This window comes from Vigna umbellata, chromosome 2 (assembly GCF_029865625.1).
Source record: "Vigna umbellata cultivar VRB3 chromosome 2, Vumbellata_1.0, whole genome shotgun sequence".
Classification (NCBI taxonomy): Eukaryota; Viridiplantae; Streptophyta; class Magnoliopsida; order Fabales; family Fabaceae; genus Vigna; species Vigna umbellata.
The window spans coordinates 2437345-2456605 of NC_142166.1; the positions used below are offsets into that span (position 1 = coordinate 2437345).

Genomic DNA, 19261 nt, shown 5'->3' on the forward strand with positions numbered 1-19261 from the left:
ACTATATTGGATAACCGAACGGTTCAATCACTGGCATCGGAGTATCTTTAAGAGAGGTACACACCGATCGGATTAGCGAACCAGGAACGTAAGGAGCAGGACCGGACGACCAAGAACGTAAGGAGCAGGAGAAAGGACAAATTATGAAAGTATTTAGTGACTCAATCCTATAACCGAAACAAGTATAAATAATAATATTATATAATGTATTTATGTATATTTTCACGGTATTATAACATATCAAGAAAAAATATTAAATAATTGTTTTAGTGATTTGTTAAAAAAGAAGTTAAAAATGTTTAATATAAAAGATAATTAAAATCCCCTCTAATAAGAAAACCTATTAGATTTTGTGCTTAGGAAATAAAAAAATAACAATCAAAAGTTAAACGGTAATCCAAATCCCTCCCATTACTATTAAGAAAAACCTTGAACAGGGAGGCAGACAGCAGATACAGAGAGAAAGTGAGAGAAGCGAACAAAAACCCTACCCTAACCCGTATTTATGTTATTGGGTTCTTCCTCCATTGATCCGTCCGAGAAGGCAAGTCCGAGAAGGCAACTCAAAACCTGCCTTGCGAGACCCATCCATCGACACTGCCACACCCCTACCCCACGCCACAACTCCACTCTTTAGAACAACACTATGGATGATCTGGATAAAGCGATTCTTATTATGTTTGATGAATCGGGAGCCCTTGACGATGACTTGAAGAAACAGGCCAAACTTTACTGTAACGCTACTAAGGAGAAGCCATCAATTTGTAGACTTTGCATTGAAAAATTATGCTTTTCAAATCTTGTTCAAGTCCAGTTTTGGTGCCTACAGACCTTACATGAAGTCATTCGAACACGCTACTTGACAATGACCCTAGATGAGAGGCACATGATCAGGGGCTCCGTCTTTTCAATCGTCTGCCTCGAAGACAAGAACCTCACAAGGATTTTGGAAGGCCCTGCCTTCATAAAGAACAAGCTTGCACAGGTTTTGATAACTTTGATTTACTTCGATTACCCTTTGGTCTGGTCCTCCGTCTTTGTTGATTTTTTTCCACACTTGAGCAAAGGAAACGTGGTCATAGACATGTTCTGTCGAGTTTTGAATGCCCTGGATGATGAATTAATTAGTTTGGACTACCCCAGAACCCCTGAGGAATTGACTGTTGCGAGCCGGGTTAAAGACGCAATGAGACAGCAGTGTGTCTCTCAGATTGTCAGGGCCTGGTATGACATTGTTTCTATGTACCGGAATTCTGATCAAGAGCTATGCACTAGTGTGTTAGATTCCATGAGGAGATATATTTCTTGGATAGACATCGGGTTGATAGTCAATGATGCTTTTATCCCTTTGTTGTTTGATTTGATTTTGGTTGGTCATCTGTCTGATCAGCTTCGTGGTGCTGCAATCAGATGCTTGTTGGCAGTTGTTTCTAAGAGAATGGAGCCCCAATCCAAACTGTCGTTGTTGCAAAGCCTTCATATTAGTCGTCTACTCAGGTTAGTGACTGAGAACGGCGATGCTGAAATGGTCGCTGATATAGCTGCATTGCTTACTGGGTATGCTGTAGAGGCCTTGGATTGCTTCAAACGCATAAATTCTGAGGATGCTAAAGGAATCTCTATGGAGCTTTTGAGTGAAGTTTTACCCTCCATTTTCTATGTAATGAAGAATTTTGAGGTAGATGCTACATTCAACATCATTCAATTTCTTTCAGGTTATGTTGCCATTTTGAAGAACTTTACTCCTTTGCGGGAGAAACAGCTACTTCAATTAGGGCAGATATTGGAAGTTATCCTAGTGCTAATCCGTTACGACCCAGCATACCGCTCTAATCTTGATGTGATGGACAAAATTGGTAAAGAGGAGGAGGATAGGATGGTAGAGTTCAGAAAGGATTTGTTTGTTCTTCTTCGCACTGTGGGTCGTGTAGCACCTGATGTAACTCAGATGTTTATTAGAAATTCGTTGGCAAGTGCTGTTTCTAGATCTTCGAATAGCAATGTGGAGGAGGTAGAAGGTGCACTTTCTCTTTTATATGCACTTGGAGAATCCATAAGTGAGGAAGCCATGAAAACTGGGAGTGGATTGTTGAGTGAGCTTGTGATTATGCTTCTATCGACAAAGTTTCCTTGTCACTCTAATAGGCTTGTTGCCCTTGTTTACTTGGAGACAGTGACAAGATATATTAAGTTTATTCAGGATAATACTCAATATATTCCAATGGTTCTAGCTGCCTTTCTTGATGAAAGAGGCATACATCATTCAAACATCAATGTTAGTCGTAGAGCCAGTTATTTGTTTATGAGGGTTGTTAAATTGCTGAAGATGAAGTTGGTGCCTTTTATAGAGACTATTTTGCAGGTAGCAACTATACAAATCCTTCCCTATTTCGTTTTTCTGTTTTTAAAATGTACTCAACATTACATTAAATAAACAAAATTATATATAAATTATTCCTGATTGCACTCTTTGGTTGTCCTTGATGTGCATGGATGGATTGTGTGATTGGTTGCTTCCACCATGTGTCTTCTCGATTTTTTGAAATGTTCTGTTAAATTCAGAGCCTGCAAGACACTGTTGCCCAATTCACTATTATGAATTATACAGCAGAAGAGCTACCAGGGTCAGAAGATGGTAGCCACATCTTTGAGGTATTCTCCCAATGTTTCAGGATTATGGACATTTCTGTGATTATTTTTTTTCTTCTCTTATATTCATTGAGGCACTTTGACAGGCAATTGGTTTATTGATTGGAACAGAAGATATCCAGCCTGAAAAGCAATCTGATTATCTATCTTCTTTGCTCAGTCCTCTTTGTCAGCAGGTTGTTTTTTACTTAAAAATGCAAGAGACCTTCTAATCCAAAAAATAATAAAAAATAATTGCAAGATACTTCATAAAAGTTATGTGTACCCATGTTTCCAGTAGCATTTCTTCTTTTGAGATTATTGTGGTTGGTTTTGGTGCATATAATTTCCTATCGTCGGTTAATACAGGTTGAGGCATTGCTTATAAATGCCAAGTTATTGAATGCTGAGGAGGCTAATGCAAAAATTGCTGTAATCCAGCAAATTATCATGGCAATTAATTCGCTCAGTAAGGTGTTTTTTCTAATTTGGACTTCTACTTTTCCCAACTTTCATTTATTCTTTTATAAAAGCCTAAAAACTCAACAAATAGTGATAAAAAGATTTACATTTTGTTTGTTTGTCTTAATTTGAAGTTTAAAGGGTAGTATTGTGGTAAAATACATCAATACTTTTGTTTTCCATCCATCCTTACTATTTTTTACATGATATAGGGCTTTAGCGAGCGACTTGTTACTGCTAGTCGCCCTGCAATTGGTCTCATGTTTAAGCAGGTTAGTATTTTCGAAAATTTTTGGTTCATGTTCCTTGGAGTTGTATATGGTTTATCTGATGTATAGTTTCTGTCTTTTTTGTTTAAAGCTTTAGAATGTAATCTTGCTACTATTTTATAGATGAAAATGGAGTTTTGTCATATAATGTATAGAACCCATCTTTGCATAATGCTTTGTGTGATTGATAATTTTTCGTAGTAAGCTTGTGTCTATTTCTACTGAACCTGTGTTTGGTTTCTTAATATTTTGTTTTGCTAAATCTTGTCGTACTGTCTTCTATGTAGACACTGGATGTACTTCTTCAAGTTCTTGTTATATTTCCAAAAGTAGAACCTCTGCGAAACAAGGTATGAATTAAATTTAATGATTCAAAAATGGTTTGCTTAAAGTAGATCTGTAAATTTTATGTAGTATCCATATATGGTATGTAGGTCACATCCTTTATACATCGCATGGTGGATACACTTGGAGCATCTGTCTTTCCTTACCTTCCAAAGGCATTAAAGCAGTTACTTGAAGAAATTGAAGTACATATTATCTCTAATTTCTTTAACTTAAATCTTTATAATTTCTTTATATAAATGCATTTCCTTGCATTTTGTTATTGGTGTGTTGAACATTTCCTAGCATTGGAATATGATGACATTGAGAATAGTATTCCTCTCACATCTTATCTTCCCATGGTCGGACCATTTGAATATATGATCCCACTAAGAACGATATGCATATGCTTATATGATAATTAAGCCTGAGATTTTAGTATGTTGCACAGATGTTGCTTTAACCCTGCCTATAATTATTTCTTCTTCAATTCTTTCTGGCATTTTAGAATATTCCTTTCCTCTAACTGCAGGGTGTCTGACTGTTTGTCGTATTTTGTCATCTTTGGTAGATTAGTTATTCATTTGGTCCAAATAGTTGCAAAATTTTCCCCTTTTAGTTCCTATAAAAGACCCTTAGTCCCTGGGCATTTTATTTTAAATACCTTTTAATCCCTTTTAGTTTCAACATGAATTCAAAATGGTAATGGGGACTACAAGGGTATGGGCTTTTTAAAGGATGGGAAAAAGATTGTCTGTTTATGATTTTTTTACGTTTTTCTGTATCATATGAATGTGTTTTTGGAGAATGTGTAATATTGTAGTATCGGTGGTAACACTCTTGGAGTGGTTGGTTGACAACCATGAAACATCAATACTTTCATTTACTTAATTATATAGTTCACTGATATGTATCCACGAGGTTTCCAATCCTCTTAAAAAGTTTGTGAAAATCCAATTCAATTACATATGAAACATGGAAGCATGTATGATATAGAAACATAGGAGAATTGTCCCTTAATGAGACAAAAATGAAAAATGTCCTATTTATGGATGATTTCAAGAAAGGTATGAGTTTGATTCTATGTCTATTTGTAGACAATAATAGGAAGTGATTTAAGGTTGCAATGATTTATAACTTTTATGTATTAATGTCCAGGAAGTATGTTCTTTATTTGGGTTTCAGAATTTGCAATTATATATTTTTTATGTTTTAGGAACTTCTATAGTTATCTAGGTATATATTTTACAAGTATCATATCCTATATATTTTTAGAATAATCATAACTTCAGAGGGATAGTATCGTATTTGTGCATCATTCATTGACTTTGATCCTAACTTGAAATGGTAGAATATATGAAAATGTCCAAAATATCTTGTATTATCTAGATTATCTTAGATTGTCCTTTAGATTTGATTCCCTTTAAGCCATTCTATTTTAGGATTGGTTTGTTACTTTATTTCCTCATCTCTTGATTTTTTTCCTTGTTTAGTTAGGATTATAACTTTCATCAATGAGTTAGTGCCTTTAGGTTTTATGAACATATCATCAAATCAATATCAAATTCAATTTTTCACTCCCTTATTTCCTCTTCCTTCTATATGGGAAACCTTTTTGTAAGAAAAGAAAGGCCTTATATCTCAAGCCAAGAGGGGTGAATTGGATTAACCCTTTTGATCTTTTCAAAATCTTTGAATTCTTTGCTTTATTGAAATCAATAGACAAATAGTAATGAATCAACAAGCAGAGAAAGAGTAGAGAAAGATCAACACAAACAATCTATACTCGTTCGGCTATCACAAGCCTACATCCAGTCCTCCTTCAACAACCTTAGTTGAAGGGAATCCACTATAGTTGATTGAGTATACAGAAATACAGAGACAACCCTCTCAATGCACTCCTCTCACCACTCAAAATCAATATAGCAACCCAGTAGATGAATAACCTCAATCTCTTAAACAACCGAGAACAATCACAGCTCTCAACCCTTGGCAAACCCGCGCGACTACACAATACACAGATTGTTTATGAAGAACCTGATCTCTAAGACACACTCCTCTAGTGCAGATTGAGTCAGAACCACTTTAGCACAATGTCTTGAATGAATCTTGTTGGGTAATCAACCAATGTAGTGTAAATTCTCCAAGAACGTCTCTTGAAAGCAGTTGTAATCAAAACTCAACGAGAATGTTAGTATTTGAAAATTGTAACGTTATTGAAACAGTTTTCAAGTCACACATATATATAGGATTTTCAAATCCTGTTGCAATATAATCGATTAGGATATTTATGTAATCTGTTATGCTTTATTTATGTTTTAACAGATTAACCTATGCATGTAATGGATTATCTAAGCACCTAAGCCTATTCTTCATTCAATTGACAGTTATAACAGATCAGGCTATAAAGGCAAAGGATTAGACTATGTTTTCTGTTTTAATCGATTAGGAAACTTATGTAATCGATTATATCAACACTTAGCCATATTGTCTATCCAATTTTCATCCTTAACATATTATCTCACTTATATGACAAATTAGGTCTGTTCTCTGTTTTAATCGGTTATATACCCTGTATAATCGATTATAACAGAAAAATTTGCCCCTGTTAGCTTACTAAGTAATCTGGTTAAATCTAACAGATTATACACCTTGTTTAATCGATTCTTTCAACCAGAAATGAGATTATCAATCTGTTTTAAACATGATTCATTCAATAATAATGGATTCACATATCTAGCACAAACATGATCAAGATATAAACATTTGTTATGTCATTTGTTGTGCAAGAAACCATTAAACCACTTTATTCTTCATCATAAAAAAACAAAGATATAAAGAGGTTAAAGCTTCCCCTATCAACACTTTATTTCAATATATTAGAACGGTACAGTACCTTCCTCCAGACCTGTGCCTTTATCAGTCCGCTTTTGAAATCTTTCAATGCTGGAATTCTACTGCTTTCATGGTTGTTCCTTCAAATTATTTGTCTTTGTTGATGCCATTTTCGTAATCACCAGTATAATGTTCTCCATCAAGCTGTCCTTGACCTTTGTTCTTCATTCCAACCATTTTCTTAACTGGTTTTGTCCACTGCTGTGACATCTTCAACATGCATTTACTGGCTTGTTTAAATATATTCTGGCGGAGTTTCTCTTCAAATTTTGATCTCTGCTATACAGATTTACTGACATGGTTAAATACATCTTCTTAGTCTTCCCAGGGAATTCTGATGAAACAACCTCTTAAAAAAAAATCCTTGCCCATCAGATTAACTTGAAGTTTTGGCTGGTCCTGAGGAAGTCCTTAAGAACCATATTAGTACTACCATTCTATAGTATCATTATATGATTTAGTTTAGTTTTTTGAAGGGTTTATTTATACCAATCTTAAGGTTGGCTGTTAGAATATATGGAAATATCTAAAATATCTTTTCATACAAAATTATGAATGTATGAGTATTGTAAGTTCCATCTTCCTCCCTCTATATAAAAACCCCAAAATATAATACATGTTTTGCACCTGAATGAGGTTTATTTTGGTTTTGGTTGAAGATAAAGCTGTGTAATGTCTTGTTTACATTCTATTGCAGCCAAAGCAAATGGTTGGTTTTCTATTGTTACTCAATCAACTAATCTGCAAGTTCAATACTTTGGTGCGTGACATTTTGGAGGAAATATTTCCAGCTGTTGTTGAGCGGATATTTAGTGTTATTCCTAGAAATGGGTTACCTTCTCCTGGTCCTGATGCAATCACTGAGGTATGAAAATGTTGTTGCAGTTTTCTAATAAATAACTGGCATACATTTTTCCTTCTCTTCTTATACTTGCTTTAAGTTAGCTTTGTTATATGATTGGTCTTTATGATTTGATTATTTCTTTTCTTCCAATTTTAAGAAGTTTGTGCTTGTGCTATAGTAATTGTGCTTGTTGTTTGTTCTATTGTCAAATGTTCACTTCTCTATGTTTGTTTGTTTTTCTTTACTTTCTACATGTTTTGGAGCTACAATATCACTATCTGACGAACCTTAGGTTGAGGAATTTCTTAGAACTTGGACTTAGTGTCCAACAATCCCTCAAACTTGACTTATAAGGTAAGATTTGCCCGAATTCTAGGAGTTCTATGATTTATAATAAGGAGCAGATCTTATGTGATCAAGGATATGTAGACCATATATGTATTATTAGGAACATTTTTATTATTCCTGCATTGTATCTTTATTATTAGAGGATATCAATTCTCCTTTATTTATCAAATTGCTATCTTTGAAACGTAGGGTTTCAACTCAATGTCTTTCTCTTTCCTATACTTTAACACTATGTAAGTCATATCTCTTGCTTTGGAACTAAACACCACCCTTGAGGCTTCAATTAAGGCAGCTCCTATAGAGATCACAACTAAGGTGGGCTAAGCGTCCGCAATTAGAGCAACTTTCCGATATAAATAATGACACTGCTTATCTATTCTGTTACTTAGTCTCTATGCTGTGTGGTATAAAGTGAGTTTTGTTCTTAGTTCATTACTTAATTGTTTCAAATGTGAAATCCATTGTAGAAAAACATCTTGTGTTACCATCTATCTTATTCTTTGCTTATAAACTGTCTCAAATATATGTGCATGATTATAAGATTTATTATGTTCCTTCTTCAGGAAGTTCGTGAATTGCAAGAACTTCAGCGAACATTGTATACTTTTCTTCATGTGATTACTACACATGACCTGTCTCCTGTATTTCTTTTCCCAAAATGTAAAGCATACCTGGATCCAGTGATGCAGTTGCTTTTGTTCTCATCTTGTAATCATAAGGATATCCTTGTAAGAAAGGTATGTATAGTGTTTTCTATTTATTCAACTGAGTCATTATTTTTCCTGGACCAGTTCTTTTTTGACAAAACATACATTCTAAGTATACTTATTTTCACAATTTAGGCATGTGTACAGATTTTTATTAGATTAATTAAAGATTGGTGTGCCCAGCCTTACGAAGAAAAGGTATATTCTACTTACTTCTACTCATCCCATTTTTTTATAATTTTTTCCTAAATGTCTAATGGTTTTCAGGTTCCTGGTTTTCGAAGTTTTGTGATTGAAGCATTTGCTATAAACTGTTGTTTATACAGTGTACTGGACAGATCTTTTGATTTCCATGATGCAAACACTGTAAGATACATAAATTATTGTTTTGTACATTCTTTTTGTCACTTTGTTTCTTTCAAGTGGTACGATACTACTATTCAAAACCTTTGCGTATATTATTAGTCCTCACTTGGCTGCTTGTTATAAGATTGCTTGTATTGCACAATAGAAAGAAGAGTTTGGGGTCTCGTTCTTTGTCCCTTGAAGAAAACTATTTGCTTATTTGTTTTTAATAAAATGGATGTCATTTGAGGAAGTTCAAGAAATAAAAAAGAAGAAGCTCCCAAGCAGAATTTAAAAATTTAATTTACATGTACAACAATAACAATGATGTAGATAAGGGAATATTCTATCAAGCGGCCAAAAGCTAGAACTGTTAGTCAAGGTATAACTCTTTCTACATAAGAGGATACTATTGTGACTTGGTCCACTTGACTTATGTCATGGGACAATTTATGCATCCTGCAATTATTTCCCCCCAACAATTGCCTCACTAGGAAACAATCTCTTTGATTGTGACTTGGCCCACCTGGCCTACATGCCACGAGACAATTGATGCTACTTACAACAATATTTCCCTTAAAAATTGTCCCATTAAGAATCGAATTTGTAACCTTAGTTGTAATGCCAATTGTTGGATTGAACACTTATCAATAGACCAAAAGTTATAGTTGATAGTTAAGCTGCAACTCTTTCAACTTAAGTGCATAACAATGTAAGTGCCATGTCTCGATTGTGACCTAGTTTTACCTGACCTATGGGACAATTGATGCACTCTGCAACATAGAACACTCATAAGTATGGTTTGTTTGAAGTAATAATAGGAGAATCGTGAATATAAAGGGCTCAAATTACATAATTATAGAATTGAAATACTTTCAACAATTGAGTATAACATACAATATGCCTACTGATTTTAGAATTTGAAATTGTCTAAATTTGATCATCAAAAGATTTCTTTTTGAGAACTCTTTGCTTTGCCTGGACAGTAATTGGAGTTTATTATGTCTAGAGTTATCTTTCTCTTTATGGAAAATAATTGAACGTAATCAAAGTCATATGGGGATTCCAGCTAGGTTGAGTATTTGGTTCCATATAATGTAGTTAATCTTCATAGGATTTTATGATAGTGGTTAGAATAAGTGTCTTAAATAAAGTTTATTGAAATGTTGTTCATAGCTTTGAGCTTGATCTAGTTTCTAGATAAGTCTTTTCTTATTCTCTTCCTTCTTATACATTATCTTCAAAGTTATTATAAATGAGATCCTAAGAAATAGAAATTCACTCTCTTTAATTCATTTGTTATTCTTTTTGTATTTTTCTCGAGTTGGTATCAGAGTGGGTCGATCTCACTTTGCGAGTATCTCTTTGACAAAGCCATTCGGTCACCATTCTTAACCTTCTGTTACCGTCAACCGCTGAAGTTTCATTCGCTGACACTTGGGTCTGATGTGCCTCAAGGAGTGTGACCCAACCTCAATGGCCGTGCATCCAAATTCGGACTGATTGTCATTAATGTCTTGGCCGAACAAGGCATGTGTCTCATGCCACCTTCTAGTTGTTGATATCCTTCCTGACCGCCATGATTTGACTCGTCGCAACCTTTTGAGCTCCTCTCGGCCCCCTTTTTTTCGTTCTAGTACCATTTGGTGTGAGTCATCTAGAGTTCCTCATGGTTTCTCTTTGTTGAAACCCTAGGGTTGCCCTCTGTTCTTTCTCTATTGCGTTACTGGAATGTGTGCATGCCTTTACCTTGTTTCAAAATGTCTTTAGGGACTATCTCCTCTTTTCCCTGGATTCCTTCTATAACTTCTAAGAAATAAAATGGGAAAAATTACCTATCTCTTCTGTGTCAATTGAACTTTGATATCTTGCTCAAAGGTTCCATGATCACTTAGAAGAATATTGGAGTAGAGTACCAACAGATCAAATTCAACCTTGGAAGAAACCTGATTTTCATCTTTGTGCTCTACTTTGGCTTAGGTCATCCAAAACCCGTAACTCCTTTTGGATAAAGGTCAAAAATATTTTTGTAGACGATGTCCAACACCTCTATGATTATGCGAATCGATTGTCTCTCAAGCAATCTGATAATGACATGACGTCTTTCATTGCTAAATCTCAATCATTAGTTGAGGAATTGAAAATGTTCTTGGTAGTTCACTCATTAGTTGAGATAAAAAAAATGTTGGATAAGTTTTATATGATTATGATCCTCTATGCCATGAATCTAGATTTTGATCATATTAGTGATCAAATTTTAACCTGTCAAGAAGTTTCTTCTATGGAAAACTTGACAAGACTCGGTCGTGTACCATCACTACTTTATGGATGAAAATTAATCCAAACATTTTTTTTTTCAAAATTAATTATTTCTTAAGCTTACTTTTCTAACAATTTTTTTTAAAAATATATTTTAAATTTTTTTCACAGATTTTATTTCTGAAAATATAATTTTAAAAATAGATTTCTAATTTTCTTAAAATATATTATTTTTATGGATGAATTGTATTCATGAGAAAGTTGTTAATGGATAGATTGAATTGGATTTTTTATTAATTAGATCAGGATGAATAAGATATTTTAATTAAATTTTTGGTGGATCATAATGGATTAATGATTTTTTTCATCGTATCCATTATAATTCGAAATAAAATTGATCAAATCCGTCCAGTATGTCATTCTTAGTCTTACAGTTATTTGTTTAAAAGTTTGTATATTCAAGGGTGTCTCCTTGATCTTAAATTTGCTATAAAATAATTGCATGTTTGAAACTCTTGTTCTAAAGAAAATACTTATTTTTCAAAAGCTCTGATTAGATAGTATGAAAAAATAAGCTAATATTTGTTCACAATAAGTTGAACCAAACAGATTGTTTGGCTTGTCTAATGGGCTCCCTGCGTTTGGTTTGTTTGAAGGAAATTTGTTTAGCTGAAAAAGAAAAGAGGGAAAATTTGTATGAGGGAATGGTCAACTAACTATAACGGTGTAATCGGAGCATACTAGTATATGGTTTTTCGGTGTTTGTTGCTTCGGAAGATGGATATTGTATATTTATTTAAGTGTTTTGATGGTTTATGCCAATTTTTAGTGCTCATGTCTTCTTCCTTCTATTTTCGATTTTCTGTTCAGTTTATTTTGTTTGGAGAAATCGTGCTGGCACAGAAGGTAATGTATGAAAAATTTGGGGATGCTTTTCTGGTTCATTTTGTATCAAAAGGATTATCTTCTGCAAATAGCCCACAAGATCTGGCAGAGCAATATCGTCAAAAGTTGCAGGTAATAAAAGCTTATGGCGGTGAAATGTTTAGAATATAGTCCTACTGAAATAATCGAAGTTTTTTTTCCCCCATATAACATCCTGGAACTTCTTCTCTTCCATGCTTATGTTGTGAGTAATTTGATGAAAAGATTATTTATGCTCTGTAACGTCTCTTGCTAAGTAAAGTGTGAATTGTAGTGCTTGTTGTTTAATAGGTGAATCACCGGATGAACATCTGTTGTGGTGGGCTAAAATACTACGATATTTTGGTGCAGGGTGGAGATTTAAAGGCACTAAAATCTTTCTATCAGTCAGTAGTGGAAAACTTGAGACTGCAGCAGAATGGAAGCCTTGTATTCAGATAGCATACTTGTATTGGAAAAATCAGCGAGTCCTCTTCCTATATAATATATAAGGCTTTGTTTTTTGGCCGTCTCCTAGTTTGGGGTTTGATTTCTTTCTACAGAAGGTAGTTACGATTGTTTTTGATGAAATCAAGTTTGAGCTCTTTTTGATTGGTTTTTCAATCACCAGTAAATTTTGTCCCTCAATAGTGCGGTAATGAAACGGTGGGGAACACTGCAGGGTTGTGTATATAGATTTTGCGGTCGAGCGATGGATATTCTACTGGCCCTAATTTTGACGACTTCCTCATGCAACCTCACTAATCAGCTAATTGTCTCAGGTCTTTCATTATTCTTTTTGCCCCACACTTGTAAATTTTTGTTATTCTCTTGACATCCATCGGTTCCAAGCTTGTCAATATGAGGTCAAGATTTTGGTTTTTGATTCTCAACCCTTTCTTTCTCCGTGCCGTATCATATCCGTTTCCTTTAAGATTTGTTGATGCCCTTTCTGTTATCACAATTCTGTCCATATATATTTAAAGAGTTTATTTATGACATTTTTTAATATTTATGTCAATCTGTTTCATTAACGATGTTATCAAATTTAATATGAATTTTTTAGTATTTATCAATAATACAAATTTGAATCAATATAAGTTGATACTCTGACGTTCATCCTGGTGTCTAAGTTAAACTTACGTTGTAATAAACCATCTTATAAAAGTTTATGAAAAATATATATACTATTAAGAATGAAGCAAAGTTTTATTGAACGACAGCGATGACAAATATGCTTGAAGCACTCTCTCACTGTTCCACATAATTCGTTTTTTCTCCATCCCAGAAAGATAAATAACAAAAAATATCTGAAGACATACTTTTTTCAAATTTGGTATTGAAGAGAAAATTGACAAATGCCCATGTGGTTTTTATATTACAATGTCAGGAACTAACGACATGAATTGCGGATAGACAATGGAGAAGAAGGAAAGAAAAAAAATAAGAATAATTAAATTTAATAAAAAAAAATTAAAATTAGTATCGCGTGCACATTCACAGTAGAGTTGTTTCCGTGAATTAGTGAACTTACGCACATTTTGGTCATGGAGATATTTGCAAATAAGAATGAATATATATGTGACAAAACTTGGTAATGGGTGGGGGTAGGTGAGATTTTACGTGGAGACACTGTTAGGAATACCTCTGCATGTAACGCCGGGTTGAGAGGTAGGTGCAAGTAACTCGTAAGGTAAAACCCCTGGGCCACAGCGGTTTCTGAGTGTTGGGTCACAGTTCCTTCTCTCAATCTCCTTCTCTATCTCTCTCATTTCTGCGGAGAAGTTGTAGAATGCCTCGATGATCTCTGCTTCACCTGACCAAATGGATGACTGTTGGCGCTCCCCCAAATACTCCTCGTCCGGTGAGTGGGTAGAGAGTGTGTCAACTATTGCCATATATTTTGTAGCTTGTAACAAGCTTGGCAGCGCATTTAGGAAATACTTTTCGGGATCTGCCATGAAATTCGCTTGTTTTTCACTCTTTTTTTCCTCTTCGTCTTCTGGGATTAATCTTCTCATTAGCGGAGGACGATTCGGCACATAACCTCCGTAAGGGTACTGTCCAAAATTAATAGCTGCATGCTGTGCGGATACCGTCCAAATCAATGTGGTAAGTATAGACACAAGATCCTCACTATCATTCAACGTCGGCCACCACCTTTCATGCCTAAGATCAGCATGCCCCACATTGATTGATTCAGAGTACCATGCTTGTAGCTCCCTGTCATTGCAAACCTTGCTTGGATGGCCGTAGTAGTGCTTCACATAGGCGCGGACCCAGTTCTCGATTGCAGACCAGACCATAAGCCCATCTGCAGCGTAAGGATAGTCTTCTATTACCAGTTTTACACCATTTGGCTGTGTTGCGTCAGGTACCGCCATTCCCCTGCAGCGATGGATCATGCAATGAGACTCTCATTTATAAGATTCGTTCAACTCAGAAATGGGTCTCTTTTCGTTTTCAACTAACCTGCGTATGAGATCTGCCGGGAGGCCTTCCATGTCAAAGCGCCACAAGTGTTTGTATGCAGCAGAACTGATCTCCGTGCAGTAGCGCCCAGGTGTAAAACTAGACTCGATGATTCCATCGGCATTTATCAGTTTCTGGCGAGCTAAAGCATTGATATCCAATGTGTACCTCATGTGTGGTTCCAACAGCTTAAAAACAGGATGCATTGCACTTAGTTGTCTATGAGCAGACAATATAAATGGTTCCGTGCAGGCATGTGTGCGTAACCTGCATACAGTTTACCAGAGAATTCTTTTTCGATTAGTTAACCAACAAGATGTAATCAAATGGTAGTTAAATAGTACATATGCTGTGCTTCCGGATTTGCTTACCAATGGTTAACAAGTTGGTGCACACCAGCATCATTGGCACAAACATGAGCTTTGGCAAGCTGCCACTTCCAATATGTGGTTGCGTCCACAGGAGGGGTAACTACGCGTTTCGATCCGGAACTTGGTCCCAGGCTAAGTTCTATAGCAATTGGTTTGAGAGTGCCAAGCGGTGTCAAGAAAAATATGGTGCGGGTAGCATAGGATTTTCTACCATCAAGGGCGTTGATCCGGTCAACAAATGGAACATAGACATCGTGATAGTTTATCATAAACAGCTTATTTGCCTGTATTGCCTGAGAAATTCGGAGTAACAAATTTAGTGCCAGGGTCCCAATTGTTTAAGATAAGCCATGGGATTTGGCGACAAAACATTTTTAGTCATGTTGTCGAGGATTTTGAGGAGTACCTGTTGCACGGTCATGCCATTCAGTTGTGCAAAAATATGTTCTTCTTTGAGTGCAGACTCTTGGTGGCCATACATTTCGGGGTCAAGTTTGCTCACCGGTGGGAAAACTTCAAGCCGCTCAATATTAATAGGGTTGACTCCTGCTATTGCTTGCCTGGCGAATTCATCATCTCGAAGCCAGGCAAACTTGTCCTCTGTATAATAAGCACGAGATCGTTAGTTTAATCAGCAACACCTTGTTTACAATAACAATATAATAATTATGAAGGATAAATTAGTTCACGCCAAAAAGATAACAATTAGAAGGAAAAGAACAAGGGACACTCACTGGAAATAATTTTGGGAGTGTCATACTTGAGAAGTTCTTGGCTGCATTGTTGTATCTTTATGACCACTTGTGACAGAGGGAATTTCTTTATAATTTCATCTTGCAAGGGCTGGCTATCATTGTAAAGGTCGTCAAAGTCTGAAAATCGGTTGAAGTCTTGGTTATCAGCAGAGAGACTAGCCTTAAGGCCAGGGATCAAGTTATGGAGCACTGCCTTCAGCCTCTTGATTACGAATGTGTTCATTTTAGACTCGTCGAATTGCTCGTCTCTTGGTACGTACATAGGCTGTGGCAAATCCACACGACTCTCAGCATGCATATCTATAAAACGCAATTTACTGTGTTATGCTCACGTCCGTAATAATTAACCTTAGACGAGTGAATGAATTGTTAATGTTACCTGTATCTGTGGGGGCCCGACCAGTACGACAGCGTCTTGGGTATGGATGGTTTTGGGTTCCACCAAGAGTCGGTCTGGTAAGCTCAATTCCTTCATCTGGATTACCCAAATCGTTGTATGTGTCGAAATCATATATTCTATCACACAATTTTCTAACTCCTTTCCCATCACCTCTAAGATTTATCAACTCTTTCTCCCTCAGTACTCTAAGCCCAGCAGGTGTATCACCAGGTAAATATGCCTGACAAAATAAATCAAATTATAAAAAATATATATATAATAAAAACCCAGAATTAGAAGAATAAAAAATAAAACAACTTGTACGTAATAAATTATTAGTTATATCTTTCTGTGAGTGGGTCTATTAAATTGGGTAGCGACCGTGTTGTCGGTGGTTGATATACGTAAGCTTAAATAAACCCTAGCATTAGTCGATAAGAATTTTGAAAACTCATTTCACAGGTATAATAATCTGTATATGGCTGCTTGTTTACGATTTGTAACTTGTGATTATGGAGGAAGACTTTTTCTTTGATCAAAGCAGCCGAGTCTACTATTGAAAGTTGAAAATTTTGAATAATAAAAAAAGGAATGCATGTTCAACTGGTTAGCATTATTAAATAGTAATTAAATGCTTTGACCTTTCCAAGTTGGTTACCTTGTTAGAAAAGAATATCCTCTCTCCTTGTACCCATGAGTTGCAGGGGAAATGAACTGCTCCACTCACAAACCCTTCGATGACTATACTTTCCAAGAAGAACTCTCTTTGGTGTTTGTTTGTAACAGCAATAGCTCCAGGGACTCCAAAATCTGAGTCCACAATGAATTCGGCTGTATAATTAACTCTCTCTGCTTTGACACTGGATTTCTTTGACCAGTTCTTTAGGGCTGCTTTGTTGCTCTTCTTTGGAGATTTCCTTTCTAAGAAGCATATTAAAATAACATTAGATTCGTTTGTTGTGTTTTCTAAGAGAGAGTGGGAAGTAATAATGGTGAGTTGTGAAAGGCTTACTTGGGTCAATGTCAGTGCCGATAAGCTCCAGCACAACATTTCTTGTTCCTATACTATCACTGATGGCGTCCAAATGCTTCAGCATGGTCTCTCTGAAATTCTCTCTGATCTTGTTCCTCACCGTTACCACAGCTCTGACCTTGAACTGCACAGGTTTCTCTGCATGCACTCTCAGTGTGGTCTTAATAAAATCCTGACTGATAGCTGCTACCGGAAACCTTGGTCCCCTTCTCAACCTCGTACCCCTTGTCGTGTTGTGGAAAGGAAACGAGATAGGATTGAGGCCGAACAAGGGTTGGTTGTGTTGAAAAGTATTATTGTGAAGAAGCGGTTTGGAGGAAGCAGAAGCAAACGAGGTAAAACCCATGAGTTGGTTATGAAGAGCCACTGGCATGTTGGCTGCTTCTTTTTTCACAACGTATGAAGCGTTGAGTTTGTTTTTATGTTTAGGGCAGAAATAAGAAAGAAGAAAGACAAAAAAAAGAGTTGAGTATGCAACGCAGCTGAGTCTTTTCGTCCATATTTATTTGTGAATCTATAGTTATATTTTCTCCCCCGCTACCAAGTCAAAACCATTTTTTGTTTAGCGCGTGGACCAGAAACAAACTATTTATTTTTAATTTTATTAGAACCCAAATAAATAGTTTTCTTTTGCCAGAACATATGTTCCTGAATACGTTTCATATTATATCGGACACATTAGTGCAAATGTAAGGACCGAAAACAATTATCCTGAAAAAAATTTGACATTAGATTCCTTTGTTTTCTTTTATATATATATATATATATATATATATATATATATATATATATATATATATATATATATATATATATATATATATAATAAGAAGAGTAAATATTTTTTAATACACCTAAATATTTTATATTCATTTGATATTATTCTTTTTTTTTTTTTGAAATAATACAAAAATTTATATTTTTTTACCATTTTATCCTTGTAACAAATATCAAATAAATTTAAAAATGTATCATAATATTATTACTCTTTTAATAATCGTTTCTCTTATAGTTTCTTTTATTTAAAAAATATATATTTAGAGTATAAGTAAAACTAAAACAAGAAGCTGTCATGAAATAGATTATTTCTACTTGTGTAATGAAATATTTCCTGTAAAGCAATGAGCGCTATTATTATTGGAACAAATAGAAGCGTTAACTTACCAACTCAATGGTACCTTTCGACGCAAAAGAAAAAGCATAAAATATTTTCCTCCAATTGTTGCAGTTTGTTACATTTCTTTATAATTTACTTCATGTTCCATGTATAACAAATAATTTGTTCAATGTGTCAATTTTCAGAAATAATTAAGTTTATTTTGAATTCTATCCTAACTACTTCTTGTGTCAACTGAGCTTTTTCAATGTGTAGCATTTAACGTCTGCTAAAAAAAAGTCAACATAAAAAATAATTAGTAACATTTTTGTAAATAAAATGATCAATTAGACATAAATTATTAAGTCAAGCGGACATAATAAATTCATTTGAAGTCGATTCTGATGGTCCGTCTAATATGATGTTGAATTCTTGTTAACCTCAGACTTTATAAATAAAATGACCATTTAAATGTCGACCACTAGTTGGACTAATGACAAACTCGTTCGAAGTCCGTTTTGATGATCCACAATATCTAATAAAATGAACATTCAAAGTCGATTTTTCTTTTTCACTGACCTTTGATATGATATTGAACTCTTATTGAGCTTGGATTGTGTAGCTTCTGAGCTTGAACTGACGAACCGTTGAGCTCGAGCTATCAAACTGCTGAGTTCAAACTATTATGCTGTTGAATTCGAACTACTAAACTTTGTATAATTGAAGCATAAAGCGTCAAAAGTTCTCGAAGTCGACATGTAAAACACTTTAAACGTCGAAAAATCATAGAATCAACGTTTAAATGTGTTCAAATAAAAAAATTGCAGTACCATAAATGAATTTTGAATATCCATATTATATATATATATGAACGATAACCTTAATAGCATAAAAAAACAATTATGACCTAAACCTTTGCTTAGTGTTCTTGAATTAGATATTTTCAATATTCAAAGTAATATTCAAATTTTAAACAATAGTTAAATATTACAAAAGCGTAAATAAAATTGATGACGTTTTTAAGTAGAAAATATTGTTATGCCGAAAATTCAAGTCAAAGTCAAATTTATTCAGTTATATTAAGGTCAAATATATTTTCTTAAGTTCAATTCGATCAAAAGTCATCCTGGACTGAAAATAAACTTTTATAATAAAAAACTAATTGTAGTTT

The 19261-nt window shown here is 34.8% G+C and overlaps 2 protein-coding genes across 4 annotated transcripts; one reads left to right on the plus strand and one right to left on the minus strand.

The window, feature by feature from the left end:
* The first annotated feature begins 417 nt into the window (after window positions 1-417).
* Window positions 418-12985, plus strand: PSD (ARM repeat superfamily protein). Of its 3 annotated transcripts, XR_007029119.2 has the most exons (14): window positions 418-2362; window positions 2563-2652; window positions 2736-2825; window positions 2998-3102; window positions 3303-3362; window positions 3647-3709; window positions 3794-3889; window positions 7276-7443; window positions 8334-8507; window positions 8613-8675; window positions 8745-8843; window positions 11952-12098; window positions 12357-12550; window positions 12667-12985. XR_007029119.2 is itself a non-coding variant. In XM_047317808.2 (13 exons), the coding sequence occupies exons 1-13, from the start codon at window positions 647-649 to the stop codon at window positions 12444-12446; spliced, it is 2961 nt and encodes a 986-aa protein (XP_047173764.1). In that variant the 5' UTR covers window positions 418-646; the 3' UTR covers window positions 12447-12985. The 3 variants fall into 3 exon arrangements, 2 of the variants coding, with proteins under 2 accessions (XP_047173764.1, XP_087961852.1); XM_047317808.2 differs by having other exon boundaries at window positions 12357-12985; XM_088105726.1 differs by having other exon boundaries at window positions 8625-8675; window positions 12357-12985.
* Window positions 12986-13415: 430 nt separating this feature from the next.
* On the minus strand, window positions 13416-17508 carry LOC124841523 (linoleate 13S-lipoxygenase 3-1, chloroplastic-like). Its single transcript, XM_047317811.2, has 8 exons — window positions 16974-17508; window positions 16620-16882; window positions 15962-16202; window positions 15562-15882; window positions 15234-15427; window positions 14828-15120; window positions 14457-14723; window positions 13416-14372 (listed from the first exon to the last, which is right to left on the minus strand). Exons 1-8 carry the CDS (start codon window positions 17365-17367, stop codon window positions 13604-13606), a joined length of 2742 nt encoding a protein of 913 aa, XP_047173767.1. The 5' UTR covers window positions 17368-17508; the 3' UTR covers window positions 13416-13603.
* Window positions 17509-19261: the final 1753 nt, after the last annotated feature.

Coding starts and splice junctions, on each gene's coding strand:
- PSD (XM_047317808.2), top strand. CDS start 647: ATGGATGATCTGGATAAAGCGATTCTTATTATGTTTGATGAATCGGGA. Junction 3,103..3,302: donor CAATTAATTCGCTCAGTAAG/GTGTTTTTTCTA, acceptor TACATGATATAG/GGCTTTAGCGAGCGACTTGT. Junction 8,676..8,744: donor CCCAGCCTTACGAAGAAAAG/GTATATTCTACT, acceptor AATGGTTTTCAG/GTTCCTGGTTTTCGAAGTTT.
- LOC124841523 (XM_047317811.2), bottom strand. CDS start 17,367: ATGCCAGTGGCTCTTCATAACCAACTCATGGGTTTTACCTCGTTTGCT. Junction 15,883..15,961: donor TCGGGCCCCCACAGATACAG/GTAACATTAACA, acceptor TGCGTTTTATAG/ATATGCATGCTGAGAGTCGT. Junction 14,373..14,456: donor CCGGCAGATCTCATACGCAG/GTTAGTTGAAAA, acceptor CCATCGCTGCAG/GGGAATGGCGGTACCTGACG.